Source organism: Myxocyprinus asiaticus, chromosome 19 (genome assembly GCF_019703515.2).
Source record: "Myxocyprinus asiaticus isolate MX2 ecotype Aquarium Trade chromosome 19, UBuf_Myxa_2, whole genome shotgun sequence".
Taxonomy (NCBI): domain Eukaryota; kingdom Metazoa; phylum Chordata; class Actinopteri; order Cypriniformes; family Catostomidae; genus Myxocyprinus; species Myxocyprinus asiaticus.
The window spans coordinates 26,078,247-26,099,918 of record NC_059362.1 but is presented as its reverse complement, the minus strand read 5'-3'; the positions used below and the strand labels follow the sequence as shown (position 1 = coordinate 26,099,918).

Genomic DNA, 21,672 nt, shown 5'->3' with positions numbered 1-21,672 from the left:
TTTGGAGCAGAATTATCCGTATTTTAGTGGATTTCCTGTATTACCTCGAGTATCAGATGTGTGTGCTTTTCATCTGTCTCGCTGCATGTTGATATCAGACACACTGAAGAAGATCTGTGAAGTTCTCGTGCTGGTGTATGTATCCGCTTTCTCGTACAGTTATTTCCTTTTAAATCTGCTCGTAATCAGTGAAGTTTAAACTCTTGTTTTAGCGCAGCGGCTGATTGACAGGTGAGGGGTGGTGCTTCGCTTCTGTCCGGGATTCATCAGGATGGATAAGCGTTTATACGTCAAATGCAATGTGGTCACGAGTTTTTGACTACATTCGTATGTGGTTTTTGTGATCCGATCACAAAACGTTTTAGAACCCATAGACGTGTATTTAGTACTGACCACATGTGATCGGATCACCTGAAACGCATCTTAATACCAGATGGAAACAGTGTAAAAAAGACGAGACTATCTCAGAGTACCTGAAGTTTGGAGAGCTCTAGTCTCTTGGCAGGCAGGTCGTGTAGGCGAGCGCTGCTCTCCTGTACATTGATCTCAGTTCTGTTCAGCCAGTCTTGTAGGGGTTCCATACTTGCCTCAAAGTCCTGCATCTGACACTGCAAGACCTGAGCACACACATTATCTTTCTTATTTGTAACTGGATGGTGTCTAGATGACAAAACACTGATTATAAAGTGTATAGTTCCAGATCTAAAATCCAACTGGATGAGCCTTGTTCGAAGCTGTTGTAAAATAGCTGATATACACAATCCTTAAATTAAATTCTTTATTAATGTGCCAAGCTGCTACAAACCATTACAATGATAAACTATGAACTATACTTGAACTGTTTAGTATTAACAAACATGATTGAACATTGGTGTCTGTTGTGGTCATTTTATAAAAGTTGCTTTGCTTTGTGCCTACCAACCCCCTTAGCCATGGTAAAACCACTGTAACACACAGCCTCTCCTGGCTTATGCTGCATTAAGGATTAGCTATGTAGTATTCTGCAGTGTGACTAGGAATTAATAAAAAGCTGTTTTCAAAAGACAATGAGATATGCAGACAGTTCTTAGAAAACAAACACATTTACCTACACACATATACAAACACACAGCTCAGCTCTACCTGTAAGGCCATCTCTCTTCTCTGTAAGTTGTCCATCAGGCTCCTCCAGTCATCTTTGGCTGTGTTTGATTTGGCGCTGATCGCCTCCACTCTGTCGGCAGACAACACACTACTAAGCTGCTCTCCATATGATAGGACGGTGTTTAATCTGGCCTGGCCCTGCTCCTTGTCACTCATGAACTCCTGTGGAGCAGAATGAGCAAGACATCACCGACACAGACTAGAGTAGACTATCACAGATCACAGGGCAGTAAGTGCGATGAGTCATGTCCAGAGATTGACAGGCACCCAGCAGGGATCTCCTACCATCTGTGAAGCGAACACGTTCCCTCCTTTTTTTCCCTTTCTCCACTCAAACGGTACAGATGCAATTATGTATGACCCAAAGCATGTCTGCTGCCATGTTGCTGGTTCAGGGCAGTAAGCCATGCGGAAACATTGTTCCACATTTTAGATGTCTGCGATAGGAAATGAGCAGCCTGCATTTCTCTTAAACCCACCTTAATTCCCGCATTTGTGATTTTTGTATTCTCAGTAACCCTGTTAGTCCTCTTTTTTCATATCTCAACCTTCGTATTGTACGTGCCTATTAAGGATGGGCATTTTAATAATTTTGTCGAGTCAAGGACTTGACTGATAAATCTTCATCCGCTGGTGCTTTTCAAGAGTGGGGAAGCACAGACTATTTTTATTTTGGTGTCTGCAAAGTTTCTCCCAAAAACTGCTTAAACTGCTACACAAACTGTGAAATTTCTTAAAGAAAAATGATAAATTCCAGAATTATTTTTGAAACAATTAAAAAATAATAATTGCATTCCTACCCGCGACCCTGCATAGGACAAGTGGCTATAGAAGATGGATGGATGGATAATAGCACTCTGCATTCGACATCAGTGCATTTACATTTAAAAAGCTTTCCGTTATCACCATTTAAATTATTGGCTGTTTATTTCATAGTCCTGCCAATCTGAGTGCACCACCAATCATACAATCATACAAATTATGTGTATAGAGCCTCTTGTCCAGTCAACCTCGATCTTTTGCTCCACTGACATGAATGGTGCAGGTATCTGCCATTGACTTTACAGGAGGTGCATCCACAGACTTTTATTGACATATTAATGATGAAAAAAATGGATTACATCACTTGAAAGAACAGCATGATAGGGATGTGGGATATTTTACACTTTTTATTCACTAAAATATTAAAATTCACCATGAGTGATATTTTATAGATTATTTGTACATACATATTTAACTTGTCATTGCAATATTTCTAATGACATTTTAGGGGAAGTCATGCTTCCCATCTAGTCTTAAAGCAATCATCACTTTCAAGTACACATCTCACTTTTATTTTTTTGCATGTTTACGACAGTGTGTAAAATTAAAATAGTTCAACTTTTAAAAACATGTCTCAAGATCTCAGCATTCAGTTCCATTTAGTTGTGTTCCGTCTAGCTGTTTGAAAGCTGTTCTATGCCAATACCCTCTAATCTTCCCTGGGTTTTGAGCGCTGTTGCTGCCCTAAATAAAAAGCCACCATGATCAGTGTTGACGCAAATTGCTGTCTGTCGGAACGCAAGATACTGCCTTTTGGCCTGTTTGTGTACAGTTGCCCATTAATTTCAATTAGTTTAAATGTTTGAAAAATGAAGAAGAAAGAAAAAAAATCACCGACTAATCAAAGTCGCCATTTGATTCCTCAAGTACTTGTGCTCATCACTAGTAACTATGATGTGTCTAGGCCCACACAGAATCTGTGCTGATCTGTGGCATTGCTCTTCTGATTTAGAGAAAAATCTGCAGAATTCTACAGAATTACTTTAAATATGGTAAAATATGTTAAACAGAGTACTATTACACTCTTATTAGTAGCTGAAAACGATTTAATTAGCCCAAATATTTAATAAACCAACATCAAATTGAGGGAGATGTGTAGATATTTATGAATGATGGTTATTTAAATTCTGCAGAAATCGGTGTAGATTTCTGCGGCCGCAGATTCCATCAAGGCCTAGAGCAGTTATGTCTCTTTCATCACAGCTATATATCATTACTGTGCATTTCCCTGTGCTCTCACAGGTTTTCTGCTGTGCTAATTGGAGTCATAAATAGCCACTTTGGCACATCCTTGGCTCAATGGTAGCCTCATAAACTGGCTCATGGGACCTGAGAATGGGCTGTCACTTTGTCAGATTTTGGCATGACAGGTAAAGCGACAACCTGCTGTGGCCAAACTGGCTATACTGGCTATCCAAGAATCTTGGGTGAGGATAGGGAACTGTTCATTCCGCTCACCTGGATCCTCTGTAGAGCGGCGGAGGCATCCTGGATGCTGTGAGGAGAGTCAAAGCATTTGGCTGTGGAGATGTTGGTGTTGACCATCCACTGACGGAAGTCATGCAGAGCAGAACGGAAGCGCTGTTCTAGCAGTTTCTCCTTATTCTGACACTCCCGGGAGGCACGCAGGCTCAGACTAGAGAGAAAGAGATAAAGATACACATAGGGGTATTAGAAAGGGGAAGAGTGAAAAAAGGGGGGATGGGGGTTAAAATGTGTGCGTGGAGGGGGTTGATAGCGCAAGGTGAGCAGACATCTGTTTCAATGACAGGCTCTCTCAGAGGGAGGGTTTGGGTATCAAAAGTGAAAGCGCAGCAGAACCAGTACATAATACACAAGCATGTGCACACACAAATAGACACACACGAAAATGGATTAGGCAAAAATGGACAGTGGAGGCAAGATAAGCATGTTTTTTCCCCTTGTTTTTTGCTGCAATACTGGAAAGGCATGCTAACGAGGCAAAGCCTGCTGTCATTACAGGTGCTCTCAGCTGAAACGCTCACTTGAGATGCAGCGCTATGAGGTGCAATATATATATCAACCTTTAATTGCACAGAATTTTAATTGTAAGGATGTGTAACTTTATTCAATCAAATAAACCCTACAAACTAAACAAACAACAAAACGAACGATTGCATTTCAATTTCCATGAAATCTTGTCCTGATTTTATTTATAATTTATTCTTGATTATTATTATTAATTCCTTTAGGAGTTACTGTTATAGTTAGTTTGTTGAACAAGGAGGAAACTTGTCATGGTCCAGTTATGGATGATTTTGTTAGATGGTGTAACACTGCCTTTCTGAGGATAAATGTATTAAAGACAAAAGATATGGTAATTGATTTTAGATCAGGCCCTCCTGTCTCACAACCAACATATAGAAAAGGTCAGGCAGTAGAATGGGCAAATAGTTATAAGTATTTGGGAACTATTATTGAAAATTAGTTGAAATTTGACAAACATGCAGAGGCAGTGTGCAAAACAGGCCAACAGTGCCTCTACTGTCTACGGACGTTTTCCTCTTTTAAAGTCAGCAAGACTCTTATGACCATGTTTTATAATTGTTTATCGAGTCTTTACTTAGGGCCCAAGCACTGAAAGTGTGGAGACCCTATTGTTCTTCTAAGGATTATTATTAGGGCCCAAGCACTGAAAGTGCGGAGACCCTATTGTTCTTCTAAGGATTATTATTATTATTATTTGGGCCCAAGCACTGAAAGTGCGGAGACCCTATTGTTCTTCTAAGGATTGTTAGGGCCCAAGCACTGAAAGTGCAGAGGCCCTATTGTTCTTCTAAGGATGATTATTAGGGCCCAAGCACTGAAAGTGAAGAGGCCCTAAGTGTAGAAAGGGCTCTGTAGCGCCACCTAGAAGATGAGCATGTTCGGGGGGCTTTGTAGCACATCCCTTTTGAGCTACAGTCACCAACCTTTGTACATATATAGATCTCATCAAGTCTGACAACTTTCACGCTGACAGTCATAAGCTCCGCCCAACAGGAAGTCGGCCATTTTGGATTGTTTGAAACATGTATGCTCTGGAATTTGAAATACTCCTCCTAGGGGATTCATGTTACAGGTAACAAATGAGGGCGACATCATCTTAAGACATTGACGATGCTAAATTGCGAATGGATTTTTGATATAGCGAACGGTGTTGCCATGGCAATGCGATAAAATAACATAAAAAAATGTGAAACAGGAAATGTCATCACACAACAACAACAAAATTGTTTTTTACATCAAAATTGAGCCGTATGTTTGGCCTTTCGGGCTGATCATATTGATGTGGCTATTGTAGGTCACGGTCGTAGTGCCACCAACTGGCGGAAGAAAGTGTGGCACTTTTAACAGACTTTGAAATATCCCTCTTATGCTTACCTGAATTACTTCAATTTTTTTTAGAATAATGTCAAGACAGTGCAGATTTAAAATTCTGAAGGGATTCATGATATTTTAAATAGTATTGCCATGGCAACACATTAAATATCATTATTCATTTTTATGTATATTTACATGTTTTTGAGGTACTTGGCATGCTTGAATTTTCATGATATTGTGCACACACACCAGAGTTGTCGGCCATTAGGCCTGGGAAAAAGTTAACACATGGGCGTGGCTCGGGAGCTCTGTAGCACCATCTTTTGACAAAAGTGGGGTCAGTTTCTTCTACGGTCACCAAACTTGCTACATGTATTGTTCTCATCAAGCTGGACAACTTTCAAAATTACAGTCATTAGCTCCGCCCAACAGGAAGTCAGCCATTTTGGATTGAGTGTGCATTTTTTGAAAATTGCAGGCCCTAAACTTTTGAATACTCCTCCTAGGAGATTCATGTGACTGTCACCAAATTTAGGCAACCTTATGCCAAGACATTGATGATGCTAAATTGCAAACAGAGTTTTGATATATCGAACGGTGTTGCCATGGCGAGGCAATAACTTAATGGAAAAAATGTGAAATAGGAAGTTCCTTATATCTTCTGTGTGCATTGTATGGGGGCTGATCATATTTATGGGGCTATTATGGGTCATGGTCATAGGTGCCCCACTGAGAGCGAGAACCACATTATAGCGACCACAAGAAGGTTACCCCATGTGACTCTACCCTCCCTAGCAACCAGGCCAATTTGGCTGCTTAGGAGACCTGGCTGGAGTCACTCAGCATGCCCTGGATTCGAACTCGCGACTCCAGGGGTGGTAGTCAGCATCTTTACTCGCTGAGCTACCCAGGCCTGGGATATTTGATATCTTAAATACTGTTGCAGTTTACTGTGCAAGTGAAAGCAGTTTTTAAAGTGAAATATAAAGCTTATTTTTTTTTTTTTTAGAAGTTTACTGTAATGAAAATATCCTGCACAAACTTTTATTTTTAATATAAATAAAATATAACAAAAATATCAACTGAAATTTAAAAATACTAGAAAATCAAAGCCCTTCTGTTCCAAATTTTAGGTCGAGTGGCAGTATGCTGAGACGCAGTACCAGAAATGTCCAATAGAGGACAGCCAAGTTCCACTGGTGAATGATTCCTAAAAGATCACATCTGCACAATTATCTGAGTAAACTAGGCAGGAATTGGCATAAAAACACAATATGAATTTGATAACAATAATACAAAAAGATCATTCATATGAAAGCTTTTTCTAAGGACAGGACAAGTCTTTTTTTTCATAAAATGCAATAAAGGTGGGAGAGTATGATATAAAGTTTGGGATCTAAACAAAACTAATGTTAGAAACACCTCTCAAACCACAAGTGAAGTGACAACATTTTATTGCGCAACATTATATAAGATGTTTACAAGATTGGAAATATTATAATACCTTCTAAAATAACTGGTTACAATGCAAGTGCTGTTAGCCATTGGAGCCAGCAACTATTTTCATTTTCAACAAACATATTATATTTTTTCTGCCATAAATTATACAAGATAATTCCTCTGGATCGCTCGGAATGATCACGTGGTTGATGCCACTTTCTAAACTGAGAAAGGCCAGCCCATGTAACCATGGAAACCTCACACTATTGCCTAAACAGAATGAAGATTTATTGTATTAATATATTATTTAATAAGAATAACAAGTAAGTCTCAATGCCCAGTTGCATACAACACCTTACATTTTTCCCTTAAGTATAACACTAAATGTGTGATTTTCCGTTACCTACAGAAATGACATGAGGGTGTTGCATATAATCCCTTAGACACTTCTATTAGCTAAGGGAAACCATTAAGGGATTTACTACAGTGAGCAAGGTTTTACCATAGTAAATATATACTGTTACCATGGATACAACATGTCCCTACCTACTTTCAGAAGATCGTAATTGTCCAGACCAATATTTGGGCAATTTTACCACATAGAACATACTTTATACTATGTTTTTATTTTCATTTAAAGCTACACTATGTAACTTTTGGCCCTCTAGTGGTTAAAAAATAAAACTGTATGTGTCTTGCGGAAGGACATTGTTTTAGTAATGACATAAGTTGTGCTTTGGCTCTGCTCCTCTGCGCGGATGTATGTGGTTCGAGGCATTGGTGTACACATAGATCCAGGACATCTTATCAGAGCGAATGGACATCCGAAAACATGTCATCTGAGCAGATAAGTGCCATATCTTATGCTGTTGTTTTGACTTATTGGAAACATTGAGGTTTTGAAATAAATGACATTACAAAAGTTAGGCAAAGTTTGTTAACATTAGACACAATGATTGCTAGTCTGATAAGGTCAAACATTGTAAAGTTTTTATAACTGCAGAATATACCAGCCACATAGACCACGATAGTAATTTATGGATTGTCATTGTTACCAACCAGTGGTCAACATCATTTCAAGACTCACATGTCATTGGCAAGCCTAAAGGATTAAAGGATTTATTTATATAAATTATTGCCGTTATAAAGAAAAATACACACCTGTGCTAGCAAGTGAAAATTTCTGCACCGATTACAGTATAATTATTGTATTTCACTACACACACACAGACGTGTGTGATTACACAACTATACATAAACCATATCCAGGGTTTCTGCAAGTTTGAAGGAATGAAATTTAAGACTTTTTAAGGCCAAATAAAAGAACTATTTAAGACCACTTTTGCAATAATAATAAAAAACAACACATTAAATAATTCATTAGCTGGTAAATACAAAACCACTGAGACTACTTGGATGTCTCTGGACATGTTTTTTATATTTTATTGTGCATTTATGTGTTTCCTTTTTTTAAATAAGTTAATACAACATTAAAACTCTAAATTAATTCATTAAGAATGCACGTAGCCTAAAGTATGTAGCCTATATTGTGACCCTTCTCTTTAGTCACTTGCTTTCCAGCAAGACGTGACGCAATAGACCAGTGCTTTGGCAATGTCACCGCTTATGTCAAACACAGAAGTGGTGGCAAAAACCATGCGTAAAAAGTAAACTTTTATTGGTTTACGTTGTTGAAAAATGATTCCGAGGGCTCTAGTTGACTGCTGTGGCTTCAAGCCAACAACAGAGCTGACTGGATTGAGATCATTTCAACTCACAACTTTGCAGCAAAAATTTATAGCGAACATGATTACATGTTTGTTATTAACTCATTTTATTATAGTAATTGTATCGCTAAGAATATGTTTGTATTTATGATGGTTGTGTGTCATACTTTCGTTTAATCATCTAATCTGTCAAATCTAACACAACAGTCAACACTTACTGCGCATGCGCTGACATTTTTGTATGGGATTATTCACAATAGCGCCATGTTTGATTTTTAATGGGAATGGAGATGAAGCTGTGAGGGATAGACTTACAGTCTCTTCAATGGCATGCACGGTATAAATATGGCTCCAATATCCCATCTGATTTTCCACAACTCATGTTGTCTGGAGTTTTTTGTCTACTGAGTGTTCTTGAAAAGAGATTTTTCCAATGTTTTGTCTGCAGAACGATCCAAAAACACTTTAAACTGTTACACTTTAAAAATATTTTCATATTATGTATATTATTAATTTTATATAATTATATTATTGTTTTGTATATTACACATTTTTTTAAATTGACTGATTCAGATGGCAGAGAAAATACCTGTATATGTCAGATTTAGAGAGATGGAGATGAGAGATATAACAGGTGTAACTCTGCAGCTGAGTAGTTCTGTTAGCTTTACAATTCTTGTCAAAGGTGATGTAAAATAAGGAAGCGCCATGATTTGAAAGGCGTCAAGACCGCTCCAACCTCGCGCGCTTGCAAATTGTCACATTGACAGCTTTGTCGACTATAAACAGGAGCGATAGTGTTAGCGCATCGCTCGCTTACTGTAATGATGAGGAGGCGGAAGCCGAGGAAGAATCCATATGCGGATGTTTATTCAAACAGTCCATCAAAATCCAAACACAGTGTCAGAAAAACAGGCAGTGAGGTCAAAAACATAGTAAAGCAGTCCAACCAGGCAAAAGGGGAGATCCAAAAGAGAAGTCAAAACAAACAGGTCAAAACACTAGGCAATAAGGCAATGATATAAACACTTGGTAAGGCAGATGATCTGGCAATACTTCGCAATATGGGAATGAGCATGCATGGCTTATATACTAGGCAAACAGGAAATGACATTACAGGAACTGATGTGGCAGGAAACAGGAAGTGACAGTTCAGAATTCAGGTGAGGGCTCCCTCTGGTGGGCAGGAGACCGCTCAGATGTTACAGAACCCCCCCCCCCCCCCAGGAGCGACTCCTGGCGCTCGGCGTGGACGTCCCCGTGGTCGTGGCACTGGGCGGTCTGGACTGGCTCGATGAAATTCCTCTATGAGTGAGGGGTCCAGAATATCAGAATGTAAACTCATTTATCTGTTTTACGATTTTGAATGGGCCAAAATACCTTGGGCTGAGCTTCCTGCTCGGCAGACGTAACTTGATGTCCCTCGTAGAGAGCCAGACCCTCTGTCCCGGTTGGTAGCGAGGATGTGGGCGCCGTCTTCGGTTAGCCTGGAGTTCTTGCCTTCGTACGGCTCTTTGAAAATGGACATGAGCGCTATCCCATACCCTCTAGCTACAACGTATCCAGTCGTTGACCGCAGGAACAGAGGAAGGTTCGCCAGACCACGGAAACAAAGGAGGTTGATATCCTAGCACGCATTGGAATGGGGTTAGTCCTGTAGAGGCATGGGTTAATGAATTCTGTGCATATTCTGCCCATGGCAAGAACTCTGCCCACCGATTCTGTTCCCGGCTACAGTATGTTCTCAGATATCTACCGATTTCTTGATTCAGTCTCTCGACTTGACCGTTTGACTGGGGGTGATATCCTGACGTCAGACTCACATTGATGTCTAATTGTCGGCAGAAGGCTTTCCACACCTGAGATGTGAATTGAGTCCCCCGATCAGAGACGATGTCTTCAGGTAAACCATAGATGCAGAAAACCTGGTGAAACAGGGCTTGAGCCGTTTCCATGGCGGTTGGCAGACCCTTGAGGGGAATAAGACGGCAAGACTTGGAGAATCTATCAATGATAACAAGAATTGTTGTGAAATTTTCGGATGGAGGGAGATCAGTAACAAAGTCTATTGACAGGTGAGACCATGGACGTTGCGGGATGGGTAGTGGTTGCAGAAGACCAGATGGCAGTTCCTTGGGGGTCTTCGATTGTGCACAAACTTGGCAGGCTTTCACGTAATCAGTTACATCTCTGTTCATCGTTGACCACCAGAAAGCGTTGTGGATTAATTTGATTGTGCGTGAGATACCTGGATGACCTGAGGTGATGGAGGTATGAACCCATTGCATGACCCGTTGTCGTAGTTCCTGGGGAACATATTGTTTGTTCAGGGGACACATAGCAGGCGGAGGATTTTGCTGCATGGCTCTTTGGATCTCCTTCATGATGTCCCAGTTCACAGGAGCGATAATTACAGAAGAAGGGAGAATGGGTTCAGGAGAATGAACTTGGAGGAGGGTCATGGCATCTGGAGAGGGCATCTGCCTTGCTATTCTTACTTCCTGGGCGATATGTCACAGTAAATTGGAATCTTGAAAAGAACAGTGACCATCTGGCCTGACGTGAGTTTAGTCTCTTGGCACTCTTTACATACAAGATTTTTGTGATCAGTGATAACCTGGAACGGGTGAATGGCTCCCTCCAACCAGTGTCTCCACTCCTCTGTCGCAGCTTTCATGGACAGTAACTCCTTATTTCCAACATCATAGTTTCTTTCGGCAGAAGTGAGTTTTCTTGAAAAAAATGCACACGGGTACAACTTAGCTGGTTGACCCTGACGCTGTGACAGTACTGCTACAATTCCGCAGTCAGATGCATCCACCTCCACTACAAATGGGAGGTTAGGGTCAGGGTGTTTCAGGATAGGTGCTGAAGTAAAACTTGACTTGAGTTTTGTGAAGGCGATGGTGGCTTCGTTTGTCCACTTTAACTTGGATGGTTTCCCTCTCATAAGAGACGTCAAAGGAGAGGCGATCATGCTGTAATTCCTGATGAAACGCCGGTAGAAGTTGGCAAAACCTAGAAATCTTTGAAGTTCCTTGATTGTGGATGGTTTGGGCCATTCTGTGACTGCCTGGATCTTGGTAGTGTCCATCTCCACTCCCTGATGACTTATGTGATATCCCAAGAACATTGTTTTCTGAACATGGAACTCACATTTCTCAACTTTTACATAGAGTTGATGCTTAAGAAGACGAGAAAGGATGTTTTGGACATGTTCAATGTGTTCAGCTTCTGACTTTGAGTAAATCAGGATATCGTCAATGTAGGCAATAACATACTGGTTCAAGATGTCTCTGAAGATATCGTTAATGAATGACTGAAACACAGCTGCCGCGTTGGCTAGCCCAAACGGCATCACCAAGTACTCATAGTGACCTCTGGTGGTGTGAAATGCAGTCTTCCACTCATCACCTTCCTTAATCCGGATGAGATTATAAGCGCTTCTTAAATCTAACTTGGTGTATATCTTTGCTTCACGAAGTTGTTCCAGGGCAGCAGGAACAAGAGGGAGCGGATAGCGGAATTTTACCATCACGTTGTTAAGTCCACGATAATCAATGCATGGTCGTAGACCTCCATCCTTCTTCTCAACGAAGAAGAAACCTGCTGCTGCTGGTGAGGTTGAAGGTCGAATGAATCCAGAGTTAATAGCCTCTTCGATGTAATCTTCCATGGCTTGAGATTCTTGACGCGATAGTGGGTAGACTTTACTCTTAGGTGGCATGGCATTGGGCAGAAGGTCGATGGTGCAATCCCAGGGGCGGTGTGGTGGTAGCTGTGTAGCTTTGGATTTGCTGAATACCTCTAAGTAGTCGTGATAGCAGGCAGGAATTTTGGGACTGGGGCAGTGAACGGACTCTCAACACTCGTGGCGAGACATGGTCTTGGCATATTGATGTTCATGCAATGGGTGAGGCAGAATTTGGACCAGTGAGACAGTTCTCCATGATACCATGATAGTACAGGATCGTGAACAGATAACCATGGATGTCCAAGGATGATTTCATACCTGGGTGAGTCAATGATGTAGAGTGATATGTTTTCACTATGGAACAGACCAATCTGTAGCTGTGCAGGTGCAGTTTGTCAGGTGATACCTCCCTCAATGGGTTTATTGTTGACATTAGTGATGCAAATTGTGGGAACACAAGGTAACGTAGGTAGACTGTATTTCTTGACAATATCTTTGTTGATCAAATTCAGAGCAGCACCAGAGTCAATCAACGCAGTCAAGGTAATGGGACCATTTTTTGTAGTCAGCTGAACAGGAATCAACAACGATTTTGAAATCTGAAGAGAGCATTGATTAACACTCCCCCATCTGGTAGTAGTGGTGGCTCTCCCGACTTTGTGTGGGCACTCGACGTTACAGTGGCCTGCTTCACCGCAGTAAAAACACAGATCATGTTGGCGGCGTCGAGTTCATCAGATAGATGTGCATAGCCTATTTGCATGGGTTCTTGGTTGACGGTTGGTGTAGTAAGGAAGTGTGTGTGAGGCAGATGAGCAGATTTCCTCTTAGGACTGTTTCTCAACAGGTTATCTATCTTGATGGCCATAGTAACAAACTCAGAGAATGTTAAATCCTCATCCTTGCAGGCCAGTTCCGTCTGAAGCTCAAGGTTTAAACTCTGTTTGAAAACAGCCCTTAGAGACACATCATTCCATCCACTTTGAGCAGCAAGGGTTCTAAATTCAATAGCGAAATCTGCAGCGGTACGGTTGCCTTGAGACGTGTAACAATTGTGTGGAAATATCTTTCCCCCCTCGGGATATTCAAACACATCTCTGAGTAGTTGTAAGAAGTATGCAAAGGAGGAACGAAACTGTGAATCCGTCTCCCAAACCGCTGCAGCCCAATCAATCGCTTTACCAGATAACAATGACATCAGAAAAGTGCATTTACTTGCTTCACTTTGAAACTGATCTCTCTGGCTTTCAACATAAATGCGTGCTTGTCTGATAAAACCACGACATTGTCCTGCAGAGCCATCAATCTTGTCTGGCAACACCAGTCTTACCGTTGGTGGTGTAGCCGAAGGAAGCGATCGAATATAGTGGGTCAAATGATCGTTTGCCGACTGCAGTTTGTTGAGCTGCTCTTGGTAGTTCTTCAGCATTTCGCTCTGATAAGCGAACGCCGCTTGAAGCTGAGAAACTTCCGCTGGATTCATAGTAGGTGAAGTATTCTGTAATGATGAGGAGGCGGAAGCCGAGGAAGAATCCATATGCGGATGTTTATTCAAACAGTCCATCAAAATCCAAACACAGTGTCAGAAAAACAGGCAGTGAGGTCAAAAACACAGTAAAGCAGTCCAACCAGGCAAACAGGCAAAAGGGGAGATCCAAAAGAGAAGTCAAAACAAACAGGTCAAAACACTAGGCAAAAAGGCAATGATCTGGCAATACTTCACAATATGGGAATGAGCATGCATGGCTTATATACTAGGCAAACAGGAAATGACATTACAGGAACTGATGTGGCAGGAAACAGGAAGTGACAGTTCAGAATTCAGGTGAGGGCTCCCTCTGGTGGGCAGGAGACTGCTCAGATGTTACACTTACAGAGACGCAAAATAACGGCATTTGCACTTCTGATTAACGGGTTTATGAAGGTTTATACATGTGTAACATCGTAAGTTCAGTAAAAATGCACTTCCCTGCACGCTCACACTAAACTCAAGCGTCAGCTGCTAAATGATGGATGCACGAGAGAGAGAGAGAGAGAGAGAGAGAGAGAGAGAGAGGATGATTTTCACTCACGCAGATTCCCAAAATTTAAGACCTCAGCAAACAAAATTTAAGACTTCTTGTAATTTATTTAAGATATTTAAGACTTTTTATGGCCTTAAATTTTAAAAAGTAAATTTAAGACTTTTTAAGGACCCGCGGAAACCCTGATATCAATAAAATATCTTACCTGATGAGTAAGAAAAAACAAAGACCCTCTCTGGGTCACTTTTATATACTTTCAGATCTCTGAGATGTCAGCATCTCTGAAAAGCCAAGCCGATGTTGATTCGGGTTTTATTACGAACTCTGTCGCTTTCCCTTTTTGCTTGTAGACTCTGCTCTGTTCGAGGTTCCTTTGTTTTTACAAAATGATTCCCTGGAGGTTTACCGTTTTGAATGATCCATGGTCAATTTTTCTTGCTCGTTGTGACAACAAACTTTAAGCTTCAGCTACTCCCACACGTGTGCTACAGTAGCCAGATCTTATTTTCTCTGTGTATGGATATGATGGGCGAATGACATACTGTATGTATGCAATTTCCCGCAAAATCCATCCCGACAGCTCTAAAATATTTATAATATAATATAATTATTATAGGTTTATCAAAGTGTATTTGGGTAAATACATGGTTTGGAAGATGGATTTTTGCTGCACTCTCTCATTAATAACATTTTGTTATTTAAAAAAAAAAATTAATAAATTACATAGTGTAGCTTTAAATGACTATTAAACATTCTCAGTATCATTATTAATATATAAATTATTGTCCGACCTCTTCTGAGGCGGCGAATAAATGCACGTGGGGAGCGTTGTCATGTGACAACTGTTCCTTTTCTCAACAAGGAACAGGTTGCAACAATCACAGTCGTTTGTGATTACTACATAAAGATTTTTTTTCAAAATAATTTCTGGAGGAAACACAAGCGGATTTCCACTTGTATGATGTACAATCCTGGAAATTAATAAATTCAAACACTTTTTTTAGTTCAAATCTTTCCCATGTAAGGAAAAAAATAGGAATCTGCTTTTACAGCCGGTAAGAGCCCTCTTGAGAAAGACACCTTTGAATTTTAATGACTGTGTCAGGTAAGGGGTGGATGGTGGTGCAAGATGTTAAGATGCTTGTTAAACTGTGGCCCAAGTATTTTAAAAGTTCATATGTGACGTTGTTTCTGCGACAGCCCCAGAGCTCTGACGCTCGGTGTATACGTCAGAGTCCGAATTCACTCACTCATTTTGTTCACTCACTGCTGAGATATAGTGCACACACTGCATTTCACTATATAGGAAAAAGGTGAACGATTTCAAGCACAGCGATTGATTTTGATAGCATAAAAATTCATAAGGATCGATATTTTATTGAAATTAGACATTTTTGATTACATGATAACATAAAAATAGAGGATCAGTCGGGTTTTTTCCCCAGTTACCCCGTTTTCTATGTTTTGGATAAAATCCATTTTCATCAGTGGACCCTCATGTTAGGCTCAGTTTGAGATGTCAAATGCCCTTCCTTGAAAGTAGACGAGAGCAGGCTGGTGCAGTCTGGGGAGGAGTGAAATAAGAGCTGTCAAGTTGTACAGTTCTCTCTTCTCGTAGTAGATCAGCTGCTATGAGATCAAAGGCAGATATCGCATGATTCACGTTCAAGTGCTTTGTTGTTAATAAAGTGGATGCAATTTAAATTATGTTGCTTTTTAATGAAAATAAATATGATGAACAAAACACTCAATGTACCTGTTATTTAATTCCCCACATAAGACGTCTTTTCATAATTTTTTTGTTTAATAAAGACACGTATTTTAAATATTTCAGGAAAATGATACCAATCACATATTCACACATAATTTATACACATAAAAACATATTATTAGAGATAAAAAATCAAACATTTTAAAAGAGAACAAAACATCAAGGTTGTTTAAGCCAATGAGCATTAAGCTATGTCATCAGCAAGTCATTTGCCATCGTGCTTGCAGTTCGCACAGCTCGGAAAATGTAACTGTGCCGCTTGTCTGCTACAAATGCGGCCACCTTGCTCTCGCGGGAGTATTTTTGGCATACGTGGTCATGATATCATGGGCAAGTCGGACAGATTTCTAACAGGCATGCACCTGTCGGTGATCATCGGTGATCGGTTCTGCGCAGAACTTGCCCATCTCAAAGAGCCTAATGAAATGCATGCTGTTTTTTCTTCAATCATTGGATTGGATCATAAGCAGAGAACATGAAACACAAGTAGCCTACTGTCGCTCACTTGTCGCATGTTTTAAAAATGCACTCTTTTAACAATTTAAAATTGATGTTTCTGATATAAAACAAAGCATTTGTTTTTTAGCCACCCTCAAATGGTCCACCTGTTGGCCAGTGACAGTTAACAGGTTTAAATGGGCATGTAAGACGGCCTCTGTAGCACCCCTATTTTGACCTAGTCACCAAATTTGGTACATATATAGTCCTCATCAAGCCAGACAACTTTCTTAATTATAGTCAATAGGTCCACCCAACAGGAAGTTGGCCATTGTTGATTTTTTTTAATTTTGCAGTCTCTGAACTTTTAAATACTCCTCCTAGGGGATTCATGATTCATAAATTAATGGCAAAAATGGGAAACAGGAAGTGTCTCATATCTTCTGTGTGCAATGTGTGATTTAGATCAAAATTGAGATGTATGTTTAGTCTTGGGGGCTAATCACATGGATGTGACACGGTCATAGCGCCACCACCTGGCAGCAGGAAGTGTGGCTCTTACAACAGACTTTAAAATAGTCCTCTTGTATTTCCCCAAATTGCTTCAAAATTGTTTAGAATAATGTTAAATGCCAAATGCATGTGTCCAACTTGCCACCAGGTGGAAATGGACCAGTGGTGCTTGGGCCCGTCATCACTGCTTGCAGCTATATTTTGTTTTTGCATTTGCTGCTGGTTTATATCAAACATAAAAATGTATTAAATGCCATTGTTAATCAAAGTGTTAAAATTATAGGATCAAAACAGATTGGCTTGTCAAATGCTTTTGATAGATTTTTGTTTTTGTTTTTGAAGAAAGCCAGGGCCATTATTTGTGATCAAAACCACAAAACCTTCATTCTGGCAAACGCTATAGGATGCCTAAAATTAATTGCAACCAATATAAGCATTCCTTTATACCCACTGCAATAAGTTTATTGAATTCATAATGTGTCTCCCTTTTTTATTTTTTTAAAATGTTTATGGCTGATGATTGATGTTACTTATTTTCTATGTTTTCCATGGTTGCTGTTTTATGTTTTGTTGTTGTTAATATATGTTTTTAAGTATGTGTCTTAACTGTATGTCTTGTTTTATATAAAGTCTCATGTTGCACCCAAATTGCCCATTTTAATGAAGACTTCTACTACTATTACTAACTCTTTAATTTCTGTATCATATAATACATTTAATTATTCTACTGTTTTTACTAGGGATGTCCTGATACCACTGTTTTGAAAATGAGTATGAGTACCGTTACTTTTTTTAATTTTATTTTGGTACTCGCCGATACAGAGTTCGATACCTGATTTTTTATTTTATTTTTTATTCCATATCAACAGTTTATTTCAATTTTATCATCAAATGGTGCTTAAATAAATGCATTCATTAAAACTTTAATCAAATGAAAAATGAAAATTTTCAACATAATATTGTATTATTTTTATCAAATGAAGTGCTTTTTTACAGAACCTCACAGCAAAATCCAAAATACAACATTGGAGTTATTTTTGATAAATAAAGTTCTGCATAACAGTACATCACAGATGTGAGATATTGCTTAAATATAATACTATTACTATTGATTTATTAGAAATAGTAGTAGTATTACAGTGAATATTACATAACTATACAATAGTGATCTATTTCTATTGTACGTTTTTCCCTTTAAATTGAGCTTTTATTTTGGCTGAACTTTTATTTTGAAGTGTTTCTGTGTTATGACGGTAGCTTCTCAATCCGGAAAAGCCGGTTGCTATTTGATTCAAAGTGATTACTAAACCACAAAAGGCTGCTATTTAATTAAATAAATACTGTATGTAGCCTGTATGTGCCTCACACAACAAACTGAATTAGCGCTCTGCTCATTGTCATCTGCTACAAACAAGGCGCCCGATGCTCATGATGGTGTTTTCTGTGTATGAGTCAAGTTGCTTCTAAAAGGTATGAGCACTGTGTGTCTTTATGTTGTCATAATACCGGCTCCACACATCCACAAACACTCACATTTGAAGCACGCAGCACATGCAAACTACATATTTATCTCAATAAATCGCAGCTTTTGCGGTTAAATAATCTCACTAGGACAAAACGTGATTTTAATTTGTGCTCTGAATATTTGCGGAATGACATTCATACATCAGATAGTATAAATTTTTGGTATCAGAGCATTTTTACGAACACGAGTACAAGTACATGAGCATGGTATCAGACCTGATTCCAATACCAGTATTGGTATCGGAACACCCCTAGTTTTTACAGAATTAAACGGAACCACTGATATTTTTTTATTTTTTGTTACTGTAGTTATTATTAATAATTGTTGTAACATTATTCATAAATTATTTGCTTAATATTTTGTAACACTTCTTTATTGCACTGCAATGGTCCATGATAGTGCCAACTAGGATGTGTTCTTGGATCAACATCTTTTGTTGGTCCTGGAAAAAAAAATGTTGACAAAGAAACAGACCTAACCCTATCCCTACACCTAAACTATAAAAATTGGGAAATTACACCTTGATAGGAATAATGTACAAGCCCCTAACCCTAAGCCTAACCCAATATTAACCCTAAATCTAACCCTAAGAACTGATTGGTTAATAGAAATGTTGTTCCAGGATCAACAAGTATGTTGCTCCATGAACATATGCTACTTGGTGAAATAACGGGCATGGCATTTCAACATACTGTATGTCCTTTACAATGTTCTTTATAATGTCATATGATCTCTACAGTATTTACTGTCAATAAAGGTGTTGAACAAAATTCAACATTTTAAAAAGTGTGCATGAATGTCAAAAAAAATAAAATAAACAGACACGTAAAGTAAGCAGTGGGGACATTTATGGAGTGAGAAGCTCTGTGAGAAACTTTGTCTGCAAAGTGTAAACATATTTTTCATGGAATTAAATGTTAAAATAAAACAGATTGTGACCATTTGATCTGAAAACATTCAACCTTGTGCATAATGTGTGCATGTCCGCACTCACCTGTTGTGTAGCTTGATAAGAGCGCTGACTCTGTCCGACTGAGAACCCAGATCACTGGAAAAGCCACACAGCTCATTGAGCTGCGCCTTCAGCTTCTCTTCCATAACTTCGGCTGTCTGAAGCCCCTCCAGAACACCCTGACACACACACACACACACACACACACACACACAGCTGGGGTGAGTGTCAATGCAGAGGCCACGCTTGATGCCCGAAATCTCATTAATAGGCTTGAGGCTCCTTCTTGCACACACACACACACACACACACACACACACACACACTTAAGCACTAACACATAGCTCCATTCAAATCAAAGGCAGAGACAGAACCTCTTACAAAAGCATTTCTGTTCTTCAATGAGTCCAGGGAGCCTTCCCACTTCTTCGAACATGCCTGAGATAACACAGAGCCAAAGCTGTGCCTCTCTCTCTATTTACTTCCAGCCTCCCTCTGACCCTATCTTTAAAAAACAGAGGGAAATACTTCCCTGACTTCCCCCTATAGAACACTTCCTCCTCCAATTTCTCTCCTCCTCTTCCTTCTCTCTCTCCTCCCTGTCTCCCACTTCACATGCAGCAGTTCACCCTCTCTTTCACACTCTTCTGCGTCTCTCTTTCCTCCCGCCTTTGACATGTTCTCTCACTTGCGTTCTCACTCTCTCTGTCCCTCCCTCCCTCCTCCTCTCACATTCTCCTCCTCCTCTCTCTCCCGCTCCCGGTGGGAGTCAGCTGTCAGATGTTGAGGAGCCTAAGCCGCGCAAACGAGCGTGTAACACAAACAAGTCCGGACACCGGAAACAAGGGATGAGAGAAAGTAAAAAAGAGGGAAACTGTGAGGGGCTTGAGAATGAGCACCATTAAAAAGAAAGAAAAGGGAAAAAATGTGCACTCCTTTTTCAATTATCTAAGCAGCGAGAGGCAGATGGGAGTAAAAACAATCTCAGCAGCAGGAAAGCATATTATATCACGACTCACTATACAGTAGTTTATGAGAAAGTGGGAGAGCCATATAGAGAGAAAACAAGGAAACCAAAAAGAGAGCTGTAACTGTCCTTTCTACATTGCACACATACTGTCTGTTTATAGGCCATTCTGTGCCCTTTAATTGATATAACCTTGTAAATGAGCGTGCGTTACAATGATAAACGGATGAACTGTGTTAAATGAGTAAGACTAGGTAAATGTTTGTGCTGTTGACTTTACAAATGCATGTGTTTGTGTTAGAGCTTACATAAACACAATTCGTCATCTATACTCTAATTAAATACCTTTTACCTTATACACCCCCTCCCTCCTGTGCTCTTATCTCTCATTACCTTGGCGACCGTCCATCCCTCAACCGCCGCAGCTCCGCTATTCCTCCGCTCCGCGCTGCTCAGTCCTTCGCTCCACTCCTTCAGTTGTACCTCCAGCTTCTCCATTTCTCCCTCTAGCTGCGCTGTCAGCCGCTTGCGCTCACGCTCGGCCCCTGTCGCCGCGGCCACAGCCGTCTCCAGTGCGTCGCGAGCTCGTAGCGATGCTCCCTCCCACTGGTGCAGGGCTCGAGCCAGAGCCGCCACCTCTCCATCCATCAGCTCGCAGCCCGCCGCCGCCGTGTGCCTTCCGGCTCTCTCCGCGCTCAGCCGCACGCGCCGCAGCCGCTCGCGCCCCTCGCACGCGCCGCGCTCCAATAGCTCCTGAAGGAGGAAGGGAGGGAACGCGTGAGTGAGAAGGAGAGAGGGGAGTGTAAGTTGCTACGGAAACTGCGGCATCAGTTGCTGCCTGTCGCCGCTCGTGATTCTCACGGCGGTCTGTTCAGCGCGGCAAAAACTCCGTCCTTCCTCACATCGGCTCTAGGTTTCTCACTCTTAAGAGAATGAACGCTCCTCTTCACCTGTCTCGCTCATGTAAATATCTCTTAACGTTGTCTTCATACATGACTCTCTACTTTCTCCGCCTCAGTGTAATTTTCTCACATCCCAGTTTTAAGAATGTATTTATTTATCATTCATTCATAATTAATAATAATAGGCTATTTTTTATAAATTATTTCACCAATCATACAAATTGGTCACCAAGCACATGATATTAAACGGGGGGGAAAAATAGACAGTAAAAGTAAATACATTTTATATCAGACATAACAGATAACAGTTCTCTATACAAAGCCCTGAAGATTTTAAAAATAACTATGTGCAGTAGCTCTTTTTCTATAATAAACAGATGCCATTTACACCCTTTATTCAATGCATACCTTGGGTCTTTAGTGACCCGGG

The 21,672-nt window shown here is 40.2% G+C and overlaps 1 protein-coding gene across 1 annotated transcript in view; it reads right to left on the bottom strand.

Moving 5' to 3' along the window:
* Positions 1-21,672, bottom strand: part of LOC127409952 (nesprin-1-like) — a 195,613-nt gene that overhangs the window by 106,419 nt on the left and 67,522 nt on the right. Inside the window, exons 54-58 of the mRNA XM_051644943.1 lie at positions 20,734-21,093; positions 19,416-19,552; positions 3,424-3,601; positions 1,123-1,305; positions 474-617 (exon numbers count right to left, since the gene is read on the bottom strand). Coding sequence (XP_051500903.1) covers positions 474-617; positions 1,123-1,305; positions 3,424-3,601; positions 19,416-19,552; positions 20,734-21,093 — 1,002 coding nt within the window. The remainder of the gene's footprint in view (positions 1-473; positions 618-1,122; positions 1,306-3,423; positions 3,602-19,415; positions 19,553-20,733; positions 21,094-21,672) is intronic.